We start from the raw sequence: 13,891 nt of genomic DNA on the forward strand, positions 1-13,891 counted from the left end.
CTCTGAACATTTTAAGTTGTTTATTAACCCATTTAATTCCCAAATTTAACCAATCATTTGAAATGTTCAGAGACAAAATTCTGGATTCCAGTATTTCCTATGGGCCTCTCCAGTCTTCACTGGAGATGAAGGCCTCCCTTCTCAGGCCTCACAGAACGGCTGTTCTTTTATTTTCATCAGAGAGGTCCATAAAAACAAGCACAAGGACCCTCAGCCTCAATCCCAGTTGTGACTTCTTTACACATGTTACGTGTCTGCTCTAAGGATTCTCAAAATACTGACGTGGCAGATCCTCAGTGACCCTCTCCCCCAACATGTTAATCAGAAAGCAGACAACTTTAGTAATAATTACAGAACCCCTGGTTTTCATTTTATACGTTCCTAAGCAAAAAGCTTGGCAAAGCCTCTTATGGTTTCCCCTCCTTTAACAAAAATCTGTCTCCTAAGCAAAAGCTTCTGTTTCCTAGTAGCACTAGATACACTTAAAACTCACGGTTAAAAAAAGAAAATAATAATTACAATGGCATTTTATTTCCATACTTTCTCCCCAATATTTTCCACTTACAACAGAGTCCAGAAGCTTATTTGCTTATAAATGTATAAATGTTATTGTTCCCTTATAGATCCCATGTCTTCAAATAATTTGACCTTATGAACTATGTTAAATAATACATAAACTGTTATTTTTTTTCTTTCTTCTGTGAAACAGATATGTATATTCACCTGTTCATTCAGTGCCTCACTATGGGGCCAGGTGCTGTTTTAGACACTGAGGATACCTCAGGGAGCTCAAAACACAAAGCCTCTGCTCTCGTGGAGTTGGTATTCTAGTTGGGTGGTAAATGCTGAGAAGAAAAGTAAAGCAGGGTGAGGCGGATAAAGAACAGGGATGGGGGAGTGTCCTACTTTTGGCAGGTGGTCAGGGAAGGTCTCTTGAGCAGGTCTCTTGAGCAGAAGAGAAGAACAGAGCCAAGTGGGCATTTCTGGGAAGGGGTGGAGGGGATGGAAGAATCAAACTCAGATGCAAAGACTCTAAGGCAGGAGTATGTTAATCAAAAAGTTAATCAAAGCTTCTGGTCAAGTGAAATAATCAGTACCTTAAAACCCCAGTCAGAAAAGAAACTGGCCTTACTCTGTTTAATGCAGTTTATATTAGACTTTCTGAAACACAACTGGTACCCAGCCCCTCAGTCTGATTCTCAACCCCCATTTCTATATTAATAAACTTAGGGCTCCCAGGGGACCCCTCACTCTGAAAACCAGTGGCAGACCCCACCATTTTATGTGAGGACACAAGGCCACACACGAGAGGTGCTGAGAGGAGGGCTGGGCGCCACCCCTGCCTTTAAGTGAGAATTTTTCACACAAAAATCCCCCCCATCAAGAAGTTAAACCGCTTCAAAATAAGATAGTTTCCAAATGCTAAAAAGGCAAGATCTTCTCCCGAAGGAGGTGTCACTTTCTGACTTCTGTACCCTTCCACTCATCTGTTCCCTCTTCAGCCAGCTGCAGGCCTGTTCCCAGCTCTGGACCACTTTGAACTGAGCCTTTGAAAGTTTAAACTGGCTCTTCGCCACCAGACAAGATGCTGAGGCCATCCCCTTGTCCGGAGGTGCCTTGCGCTCTCACTCTCTGCCTTTCCTCCTCCTTCTAGACTCTCTGAAGTCTCACCCTGCTGATGAATCCAAATCCCAGTTCATCTCGCCCTGCTTTTTACCTCTCTTGCACACACAGGAATAATCTTATTTTCCAAACAAAAACCTCAGGACTCCCTGTCAATAAATGGTACTTGCTGCTCTAATTTCAATGCTTGGAATATTTCATAATTTAAAAGTACAGTAATTTTTTAAAACTTAGGATGGGGCTTCCCTGGTGGCGCAGTGGTTGAGAGTCCACCTGCCGATGTAGGGGACACGGGTTCGTGCCCCGGTCCGGGAAGATCCCACATGCCGCGGAGCGGCTGGGCCAGTGAGCCATGGCCGCTGAGCCTGCGCGTCCGGAGCCTGTGCTCCGCAACGGGAGAGGCCACAACAGTGAGAGGCCCGCGTACCGCAAAAAAAAACACAAAAAACAAAAAAAAACAAACTTAGGATGTACTTATATATGGTCTGAGAGAGCACACAAAACTGAGACTGAGAAAACTGAGGCTCTGTGATCACAGTTACAGGCCTTTGACTATGGCGCTAGGCTCTAACAAACAACTTTATCTTCCAAAGAAATACGACATCACCCTACGAAAGGATTCGGAGCTACTTCCAGGAATGTGGACAAAGAGGCAGTGAGTGATAGCTGTGGGTTGAAGGCCAGAACGCTGCTATTTCCAGGTCATTTCAACAGCTCAGGGAGCTAAATGGACCATCTTGGAAAATAATCAGCTTTGGCAGCCATACAGACCTCAGCCCTTAATGGGGTGGATCACATATGTGCTGTATCTCAGGTACATCCAGCACTACCTCTAGGCTGGAAATAGGCCTCTCTCCAGCATGCAGGTAAGCATCCATTCATTCTACCAGGAGGGAGAAGCATCATGGATTTGGCAGGGCATGTACACTGCCCTTGCCCCCTCTAAGCATCCTATGAAGTGCCATGACCTGGGAAAGGCTCTTAGTACTTTGTAATTAAGAAAAAAAGTCATCAGGGACTTCCCTGGTGGTCGAGTGGTTAAGAATCCGCCTTCCAATGCAGGGGACACAGGTTCGATCCCTGGCTGGGGAACTAAGATGCCACAGGGCAACGAAGCCCCGTGCACCGCAACAAAAGATCCCGCATGCAACTAAGATCCGACGCAGCCAAATAAATAAATATTTTTTAAAAAGAAAGAAAAGATAGGGCTTCCCTGGTGGTGCAGTGGTTGAGAGTCCGCCTGCCGATGCAGGGGACACGGGTTCGTGCCCCGGTCCGGGAAGATCCCACGTGCCGCGGAGCGGCTGGGCCCGTGAGCCATGGCCGCTGAGCCGGCGCGTCTGGAGCCTGTGCTCCGCAGCGGGTGGGGCCACAACAGTGAGAGGCCCGCGTACCGCAAAATAAAAAAAAAGAAAGAAAGAAAAGATAAAAGGTCATCAAAATGATCATTTTGAGGTGTACAGAAATATCAAATCGCTATGCTGTATAACAAGAACTAACGTAGTGTTGTAGGTCAATTATACTTCAACATCAAACTCATAGAAAAAGAGATCAGAATTGTGGTTACCAGAGGCGGCACGTAGGGAAGAGAGGGATGGATGAGGGTGGTCACAAGGTACAAACTTCCAGGTACAAGATAAATGAATACTAGGGATGTGATGCACAACATGCTGAGTATAGTGAACACTGCCGCTGTTATATACGTAAGTTAAGCAAGTAAATCCTGAGTTCTCATCACAAGGAAAAAAAATTTTTTCTATTTCTTTAATTTTGTATCTATCTGAGATGGTGGATGTTCACTAAACTTATGGTGGTAATCATTTCATGACGTATGTAAATCAAATCATTATGCTGCACACCTTAAACTTATACAGTGTCTATGTCAAATATATCTCAATAAAACTGGAAGAGAAAAAATAATTAAATCTTTTTAAAAAAGAAAGAAAGAACAAAGGTTTCCAGTGCTATCAAGAAAGACATTTTTTTTTTTTTTAATTTTGGCTGCAGCAGGTCTTATGGTATGCAGGATCTTTTAGCTGCTGCATGTGAACTCTTAGTTGCGGCATGTGGGATCTAGTTCCCTGACCAAGGATTGAACCCAGGTCCCCTGCATTGGGGGCATGGAGTCTTAGCCACTGGACCACCAAGGAAGTCCCAAGAAAAAATTAATTTGGTCCTATGACCCAGGAGGAGTCCCGAAGGTCTTACTGAGCTCAGCATTTCCCACTGGTAAGTTCTTGTGGGTAAGCACACTGTTAACTTGGGATAAGGTGAGACCTTTACGTATGCTGTAGGACCAAGTCCATATATATTTTTTTAATGTTCAGAAATGTAATGATATTGCCCTTTGATCTAGTAGTAGCACTCCCTGAAATTTAACAAAAAATAGTCACAATTCAAAAGAAGAATGAAGGACATTTACTGAAGGATCCTTCCTAATAGCAAAATATTGGAAACCATGATCAAGGGATCTTATGCAGCCTTTGGAAGGGAAAAATTCCAAAGTGCTTTTCATTTGACTAAGATTTTTTCCCTAATTTCCTTCAGTGTTACAATGGTTTTTTTATTGAGATATAACTGGAATATAACATTACATTAGTTTCAGGTGTACAACATAATGATTCAGTATTTCTATATATCAATATTTGTATCAATAATGATATTCACATTATCACCACAATAAGTCTTATTTAACATGCATCACCATATATAGTTTAAAAAAATTTTTTTCTTGTGATGAGAGCTTATCAGATCTATTCTCTTAGCAACGTTCAATTACAATGCAACGGCAATACAGTATTATTAACTATAGTAGCCAGCCTATAAGGTAGATTCCTTTCAAATGGGAGAAAGTTTTTCATTAGCATCAACAAATTTATTAAGCACCCACAACTGTGCAGAAGGCTTCTTCTTTTTTTTTTTTTTTTACAGGAAAATCGATTGAAAAAACTTTTAAGCTCCAAGTTTCTTCAAGATGTCTGTACTGTATTATCTAAATCATTCTCCCCAAAAGGGCCTCCAAATTACAAAGTAAGAAAGTAATAAAAGGTTAACTAAAGATTATGATTGGTATAATAGCTTTAAGGCTAATATATACTAAGCTTTAAGCTAATATATACTCTCTCTATATATAGAGCTAGTAACAGCTGATGCTTTGGGAATTTTTGAACAGAAGATATCTGCGTGTGGTATACAATTCAAATACAGTGAAAAATAAATCTCCCTTCCACCCTGACCCTTGGTCACCCAGTTTCCCAATTTGTACCATTCCAGAGATATCCGATAGTGCTAACACGTTGGTGTGACTTCTGTGTGAGAGACACCTTGCTAAGGACTTTGTGTGGAAGGCTCACGGGCAGCAGTAGCACTCTCATCAGCCCTGATTTACAAATAAGGACCCGCGTGTGGCCTGAAGTGAACAAGCAACTGGCCAAAAGTCTCATGGTGATAAGAGACATAAAGTCCATACTCTCAGAGCCCCTCCCCATCCCACCCCCCAACACACACACACACACACACACACACACACACACCCCTGAACTCCATGTTCTATCTTCATGTTGTGTTGTTCCCTCTGCCCTCAAAACCAATCCTTCATCATCCCTCTGCCTGGCTAACCTGACTTTCCGTATCAATTTTAGAATCAGCTTCTCTATCTAAAAAAAATCTTGCTGGGATTTTGGGATAATGTTAAACCTACAGATCAATCTGTGGAGAAGTGATACATATTTATTTATTTATTTGTGTTTAAAAAGCTTTTATATATATATTTTTTAATTTTATTTATTTTTGGCTGCGTTGGGTCTTCGTTGCTGCATGCGGGCTTTCTCTAGTTGCGGTGAGCGTGGGCTACTCTTCGTTGTGGTGTGCAGGCTTCTCACTGTGGTGGCTTCTCTTGTTGCGGAGCACAGGCTCTAGGCGCATGGGCTCAGTAGTTGCAGCGCGTGTGGTTGTGGCGCATGAGCTTAGTTGCTCCGCGGCATGTGGGATTTTTCCCGACCAGGGTCGAACCCATGTCCCCTGCATTGGTAGGTGGATTCTCAACCACTGCGCCACCAGGGAAGTCCAAGGAGTGATATTTTAATAACTATATTGAATCTTCCAATCCATGAGCACAGTATGTCTGCCCACTTATTTCAGCGGTCTTTGATTTCCTTCTTCGGTGTTTTGTAGTTTTCAGCATGTAGATCCTGTACATGTTTTGTTAGATTTAGACCTAAGTATTTCATTCTTTTCAGAGCTATCATAACTGATATGGGTTGCTTTTTTTTTTTAATTTCAGTTTCCAATGATTGATTGCTAGGATATAAAAATATGATTGATTTTTGTGTGTTGACCTTGTATGCTGCTACCTTGCTGACTCACACGTTAGTCCTAGGAGCTTTTTTATAGATTTCCATGGGATTGTCTACGTAGACAATCATGCCATCTGCAAATAGGGACAGTTTTTCTTTCTTTCCAGTCTGAATGCCTTCTATTTATTTTTCTTGCGCTGGCTAGCACTTCCAGTAGGATGTGGAAGACAGAACAGACATGTGGTGAGAACAGACATCATTGCCTTGCTCCCCATCTTAAGGGGAAGTATTTTCACCACTAAGTATGTTAGCTGTCGATTTCTGGCAGATGCCCTTTTCCAGGTTGAGGCAGTTCCCTTATCTTACTAGTCTTCTTGGCTACATTTATTGTGAATGAATGTTGAATTTTCTCAAAAGTTCTTTTCTGCATCCCCTGACATAATCAAGTGTTTTTTGTGCTTTAAACTGTTAGTATGGCGGATTATATCTCCTGATTTTGGAAAACTGAACCAGCCTTTTCTTCCTGGGATAAATCACAATGATTGTCGTGTACTATTCTTTTTACATAACATTGCTGGATTCAATTTCCTAGTAGTTCATTGAGGATTTTTGTGCCTGTGTTCATGAGGATGATGGTCTGAAGCTTTCTTTTCTTGAACCATCTTTGTCTGGTTTTATAAAACAGATGTGTACTAGACACTTTTCTGAGGTCTTGGGTGATAATTTTACTATTTTTAATCATCATAAAAACTTACGAGAGGTTTTAATCTTTGCTTAAATTCTGCTAGAATTTATTTGACTTCAAGTTTTTGACCAGGAAGACAACTCCCAAAGATAACAATCTGCCCAAGGGAAAATGGGACTGTTTTATAAGAAGCCACCTTAAGGTAGAAGTGAGAAGCCAATGCAGTGAAACTACTTCACCAGCCATTCTCTGCACGCTCCTGCCCTGCTTCTATACAGCCCAGGAAAGCCAGAAAGGTGAGGGAAGCGCTCACCAGCACGGGATGAAAAACTGACAGTTTCCATCATGTAAAAGATAAGTTATCACCCAACCCTGAAATGCAAACGCTCACATTTGTCTTTGAGTTACCTAAGAAAGCACCTGTCAAACATTAACCCTTTAGTTCTTACAATTCCTAAAATGCTCAGTCATTACCACTCACATTCTACTACGGAGGAAGCCAAGAAACAATGGGGTTAAGAGATTTCAAGGAGATCAGCGGAGCTAAAATTTGAATTTAAACATCACCTATTACCCAACTTTGTTTAAAAAATAGTCCTAGGGATTCCCTGGTGGCACAGTGGTTGAGAGTCCGCCTGCCGATACAGGGGACACGGGTTTGTGCCCCAGTCCGGGAAGATCCCCCACGCCGTGGAGCAGCTGGGCCCGTAAGCCATGGCCGCTGAGCCTGTGCGTCCGGAGCCTGTGCTCTGCAACGGGAGAGGCCACAACAGTGAGAGGCCCGCTACTGCAAAAAAAAAAAAAAAAAAAAAAAAGTCCTAAACAAATGCAATGAGATGTCAGAAGGTCAATCAGGCGTGGGAGGGGCTCAAGAAAGGGATCCAGGGACTTCCCTGGTGGTCCAGTGGTTAAGACTCCCAACTTCCAATGCAGGGGACTCAGGTTGGATCCCTGGTCGGGGAACTAAGATCCCACATGCCACGGGGTGCAGCCAAAAAATAAAATAAAATAAAAGTGATGTAGACAAAAAAGAAAAAAAAAAGAGAAAGGGATCTGAAGCAAAAGAGCTCCTTGAGAGGTGTTTTTGGAACTTAAAAGCTGATTCTGCTCTTGGCTCTTTTGAGAAGGCCTATCCCCTCAAGGCGGAAAGTGACAAGTCTGCTGGGTGAGGAGCAGGACACCACACAGGAACTGCACACCTAGGAACAGCGCAATGGCCACTGAGAAATCAAAACCCTTGTTAAGTGTATCACTTCAGTACGTAAAAGTCACCCAGAAAGTCACCAGGCTGACCAAAGACCTCAGGAATGTCCTTGGACTCAAGGTCTCCTCTGCTCTGTGGAACAACTGAAAATGATGTGTTCAGGAGGCAGGAAAGGGCACGCCACCTGGGTTCAAGTCCCAGCTCCACCAACCACTAGCCACGTGACCTTAAATGAGTCACGACCTCGGTGCCTCTAACTTTCTCAACCATAAAATAAAGGTGATAACAGTAGAGTAAGCACTCATTAGTGATGCCTGCTGTTGTGATTCAGAAAGTTGTCCCATCGAGGTCCTCTCCTCTTCTGACACTGTCCTAACATCATGGTATAAGCGATAGTATGCCCCACCCCCATCCCAAGAGCAAAATTCTGCTTTCAACCGAGTGCTTTGGAAAAAAAATCAAAACAAAACAATAAACAAAAGGCCCACATTAACTATTTCATTAAATGATGTCTGAGAGCTAAAAACCAATAAGCACTCACAGAATCCACATTCAAAAGAAAGAAGAAGGTATTTAAATCAATAGTTTAAACCAACTCTTTTCCTACAAAAAGTACATTTATATTGTTTGAAATAACCACAGGAGATACTCTCCCCAACTAAGAAATAGGTATGAGTTTCATTTTTAAAACATATAATCTACGACTTCCCTGGTGGCGCAGTGGTTAAGAATCCGCCTGCCAATGCAGGGGACACGGATTCGAGCCCACATGCCTCGGGGCAACTAAGCCTGTGCGCCACAACTACTGAGCTTGCGCCCTAGAGACCGCGAGCCACAACTACTGAAGCCCATGAGCCTAGAGCCCGTGCTCCACAACAAGAGAAGCCACCACAGTGAGAAGCCTGTGCACCACAACAAAGAGTAGCCCCCCCCTCGCCACAACTAGAGAAAGGCCACGCGCAGCAACGAAGACCCAACGCAGCCAAAAATAAATTAATTTTAAAAAAGATATAATCTATGAAAATGCACTGATTAATTTCCATAATATTTCAGATTAGTTTTACTATCAAATAGCATTCCATTTAAAATATCGATTTAACTTTTAAATCACTAGGAAGTAAACTATCTTTAATTCAAATATATAATTATAATTTTGGGGTGGCATTATCACCAAGTTTCTTTAAAGGCAGGAAGTATTACTTAGCAACAGTGACAGCTAACGTTTTATTACACACTAACTAAGCGCCTAATAAACTAGGTGCTAATTTCTACATACTACCTCATTCTCTTAATCCTTTTCGAGAGATATAGGCTCATTTTACAGAAGAACCTCAGCCTTGAGGTTGACTATTTACGGTTCTGATAGAGAACTGATTGCTAGTACTGTGTAAGGTTTTAACACTAAAATGATAAAGGTAAGTCTCAAACTTTAATGTGCATGAGAATCTCCTGGAGAATCTTGCTAAACTGCAGATTATGATTCAGAAAGCCTGGGGTGAGGCCTCTGACTCTGCAGTTCTAATAAGCTCTCAGGTGCTGGCAATGCTGCTGACTACACCTGGAGCAAGGACCTGCAGTGGGCAATAGGCCACAAACCGCAAAAAATGTCTCTAAAACCTAAAACGAAAAAAAGTCAAATTTTTTCTCAAAAAGTTACATTAGAATTAGAACTTATATTAGACATATTTCTTGATGGGATTATGAGCTTTGTAACATCTTAGAAATATCTTCAGGGACTTCCCTGGCGGTGCAGTGGACAGGACTCCATGCTTCCGAGGCAGGGGGCACGGGTTTGATCCCTGGTCGGAGAACTAATATGCCCCATGGCATGGCCAAAAACAAAAAGAAATATCTTCATAACGACTCTTGTTTTCTTTTCCAGTTTAAGTTGAGAGTCTACTATCTTGAAGTTTTGTGGCGGTTTTTCCCCCTAAAAACACTGATTTTTTTTTTTAACAAGGCTGAAAAGCTAAATAAATGGAACTGTTTCACGTTGCCATACCCTTCAAGCAGGTCCCCATCCTTCAATCACCCACACATAACATAACCTCTCGCTGTTTAAATTCTAGAGATTAGACAAAAGACAAGAGTTAGGCGAGATTTTAGGGGCTGGGCCCCAAAGTTCTTCCAGATGAAAAGTAAAGCGCTACAAAAAAAAAAAAATAGCACCTTACGAAAAGGCAGTGATAAATACCACTGGCTTCCATTTCTGGCTTTAGGTGACAAAATTCCAGCAATGAGGTGATATCTAACATTTTATATAAACTACTGGATTTCATTCTTTTATCAGATCTTTTGAGTGGCAAGCTCTAGGTACTTTCAAAAGTCCAGAGTAAACAAAACAAGGTACTTAACAAGGCCCTAAATTCCACCTGGGCCCACGTTCCCTCCCGTCCTGCTCTTTAATTCACTTCTGATTATCAGTGCTGTACTCAAACATCAGCTAGCTGCCTCTTTTTAAAGGCAGTTATACACCTCCCCCACTCCTCCATTCACTTTGCTAACAGCAATGCCTAACTACAGAACAAATATATCTCTTGGAACATTCCACTTTACCAGATAAGGTCAGTTTAAAATTCTAGAGAGGAATAACCTGCTCCGTTTGTCTTTCCTGAGAGCCCTTCAAAAATACCCTCTTGCAATCAGCAGAACAAGCCTTTCACCGGAGTGAGTGAGTGAGAGAGAGAGAGAGAGAGAGAGAGAACAGTCTATGATTCTGCAATTTACAAACACTGAGACCTTTATTTAAAGGATATCCACACATTAAATGATTCCCAAGGAACCTTTATCTATGTACTCAAGTAAGCACAAGAAGACCAGTGCTTGGAGGAAACAAAATGCACATACATTGCAGCTCTGTGCAAATGGCTTCTCTAGATGAGAAGTCTATAAAGTTTCGCTGCCAGGCCTCAGAGAAAGGCCTACCTGTGTCAGGGGATATCGGGACAGTTTTTTCCGAACTGGAGTATGCTCTATCCACAGCAGAGCTAAGTAACAAACCAAAGAGGCCGGTTAGAAAACCACAAAAGAGGGGCAGAGGGGACAGGCCCCTGCCCTGAACACCCTGAAAGCTAAAAATAAGAATTCTGAGAAATGAACTCTACCATAGACAAGCCCAAAAGAAAGTTCTCTGTTTCTGTTACCTCCAAAACTGGCTGCAGTGATTTAACTCTGGGTACCAACTGGGCAATGCCAGCCATGGTGCTGGGGCGGAGGATTCAGGGATGCCGGTTCTATCTTCTGGGCTAATTAGAAGGAATCAAAACCTCTGCAGCAGGGACTTCCTTGGTGGCTAGTGGTTAAGAATCCGCCTGCCAATGCAGGGGAAACTGGTTCGAGCCCTGGTCCAGTAAGATCCCACATGTCGTAGAGCAACTAAGCCCGTGCACCACAACTACTGAGCCTGTACTCTAGAGCCCGGGAGCCACAACTATCGAATCCACGTGCCACAACTACTGAAGCCCGAGTGCCTGGAGCCCGTGCTCCGCAACAAGAGAAGCCACCGCAATGAGAAGCCCATGAACAGCAACAAAGAGTAGCTCCCACTCGCCACAACTAGAGAAAGCCCCCGTGCAGCAACGAAGACCCAATGCAGCCATAAATAAATAAATAACAAAAAACAAACAAACAAACAAACAATACCTCTGCAGCATAAACTGGAGACTCTGGGCAAATCTGGGCTCCCCCAATGCATCTAGACTACATGCCTCCATTCAACAAACATTTATTTGAGCGTCTACCATATGCCCAGCACTCTGCTGGGCGCCAGGGAAGAAACCGAGCCACAGTCCCCAGTGGTGGAAGCCGAGACAAACGAGGACCATCCGGAGGAGTGGAGGATGTGCGGGCCCCGAAAACCTAACACAAGTTGCTATGACCAGCAGTACCCAGGGGACAGCATGACCCCCGCCGGGTTTCGCGCACCACCAAACCCAACAGTGAAAGAGGCTCGCGACAGCGAAGGCTGGAGTGGACAGGAAGGCCCGGGGGCAGGTGTTCAGGTAGAAGGCGCACACCTGAGGCGGCAGGGCTGGGGAAGGCAGGGTCCCCAGGGGAGGAGGAGGGTGGCACGGGGACCCAGCGAAGGAGAGGGAGCGCAAGGACTGGGGCCATGGGGAGCGAGTGCGCGATGTAGGCCGGCCGGGCCTGCGCCCCCTGAAGCGGGAGCAGGGAGGGAAGGCGCGCGGCTAGGCCGCCCGCCGGCACCTGGGGCCCCGCCCGGCACCTACCACTTGGGCGACCTTGAGGCAGCCGAACGCGCCGCGCAGGTAGTCCGGGTCGCAGCGCAGGCCAGCCAGCCCGCGACGCTGGCTCACCGGCTCGGTGGTGGGCTGGTACGGACTGCTGGCGCCCGAGATCATGGAGGTGCTCGAGGCCTCGCCCTCGAAGCCGTCCAGCTCCTCGCCGCTCCGCATGCTGCCGCCCGGCCCGGGCCGCCTTGCGCGGCTGGCCTCCGGCGCCCGGAGCTAGCGGGCTCAGCGGGGCCGCCGCATCGCCGCCGCCGCCGCCGCCGCCGCCGACTAACTGCCCGCACCACCGCCGCCGCCGCCTCTGCGCCCGCCGCCCGGCTGCGGCCGCGGCTCGGTCCGCTCGGGCTCGGCTCCCGCCGCCTCGGCAGCGGAAAGGGAGGGAGGCGGGAGCTGGCGGAGAGGGAAGGAGGCGGGAGCCGGCGCGTCCAGCCGGGAGAGGGCGGAGCGAGCGCCCGCCCGCCGGCCGCTCGGCGGCGCTCCGCGGCTCCCGCGAGTGGAGGTGGCTGCCCGCGCTGCGGGGCCTCGGGAGGGCGGGGCGGGGCGGGGCGGGGCGCCAGGGCCTCTGGCTCCGCCCTCACCTGAGTACGCGCGGGGGTCGGGGCCGCGGCTGCGCGCCAGGCTATCACGGCGTGGGAGGGCGAAGGTCCGGGAAAGAGGGGTAGTGGGGAGGAGGGAGAATGGGGGCTGACGGAGGGTCGAGGTGGACCTAGGGGGCACGGAGCTGCTTTCCCAGGGCGCTGCCTCCGTTTCTTCCCTGGAGGAAGTGGGGTCTTCTTCAGGTAGGCCAGGGGACTTATCGGTGAAGACCAAGATGTGCTGTGCGACCCCCGTCCTGGGAACAGTACGGGGCCCAGGGTGGACCTGACTTGGACTGTTTGACTTACAAGAGGGGGCTAAGTGTCTTGGGCTCCCACACTGGGCAACAAACCAGTACCGAGGTCAGGGACTGAGCGGGACAGGGGTGAGAAGTCGGGGTGAGTGAGGTCGCTTAGTATTGGGTCTGTAAGACAGACACGCGGCAGTATTTGTGAATAACTCCCAATGTACGCTCTGGATTCACCGGCCTGACCGAGAATGGGAGCTAGCCCACAGGAGACCCTCGGTGACCAACATTAGTTTCCTCTCTTAGCTGAAAAGGTTTTGCAATCTCTGTCTAATCACCAAGGCAGGTTAAACACAGATTTTTGCACTGAAGGGCATTAATTAGGGACCAATTTGCAATTCAAGTGTGAAGGATAATTTTAAGCTTAAACACCGACTTTCTAAGAATTGTCTCTTTGGTACTGAACCCTCCCACACCACAAATACCTAGAGCTTACCATGCTTTAGACACTGAGGAAGGCACTTGAAAGTGTTATTCCCATTTTACAGAAGACCAGACTAAGGTTTCAGACTGGTAGTCCCAGGCCACACAATTGGTGAGCAGAGCCCACTCACTTCCAAATTTTTTCACTACACAGTGTTGCCTAGTATATAATTCAGATGGGCTTGTGAACTTGTGAAGTGAGAAGCAGTAAATGTCATAACTCAGGAGATCTCAATTTAAAGGGCTCTCACCTTTTGGTTACCAAAGATGGGAATGACAATGACTCTAACACTCCATTCAGCCCACAAATATTTATTGGGCACTTATATGCTAAAGAATATGCTAGGACCTGGAGGTTGCCAATGAAAGATAACAAGTTGAATGGTTGGATGCAGACTCTGGCCTCTGCTTTCTCCCCAAATCCCAGTGAAATGATAGTTACAGGGACATTTTTTAAGGGCATAAAACCACAGGGACAAAGAATGGGAAAGGAGACAGTGGCAACAAAATGTTGGAAGCAGAAAAGCA

The 13,891-nt window shown here is 45.8% G+C and overlaps 1 protein-coding gene across 1 annotated transcript in view; it reads right to left on the reverse strand.

The window, feature by feature from the left end:
- Nucleotides 1–12,300, reverse strand: part of CMTM4 (CKLF like MARVEL transmembrane domain containing 4) — a 67,869-nt gene extending 55,569 nt beyond the window's left edge. The window contains exon 1 of the mRNA XM_060085443.1: nt 12,037–12,300. Coding sequence (XP_059941426.1) covers nt 12,037–12,222 — 186 coding nt within the window. The 5' untranslated portion in view covers nt 12,223–12,300. The remainder of the gene's footprint in view (nt 1–12,036) is intronic.
- Nucleotides 12,301–13,891: the final 1,591 nt, after the last annotated feature.

This window comes from Mesoplodon densirostris, chromosome 19 (assembly GCF_025265405.1).
Source record: "Mesoplodon densirostris isolate mMesDen1 chromosome 19, mMesDen1 primary haplotype, whole genome shotgun sequence".
NCBI lineage: Eukaryota > Metazoa > Chordata > Mammalia > Artiodactyla > Ziphiidae > Mesoplodon > Mesoplodon densirostris.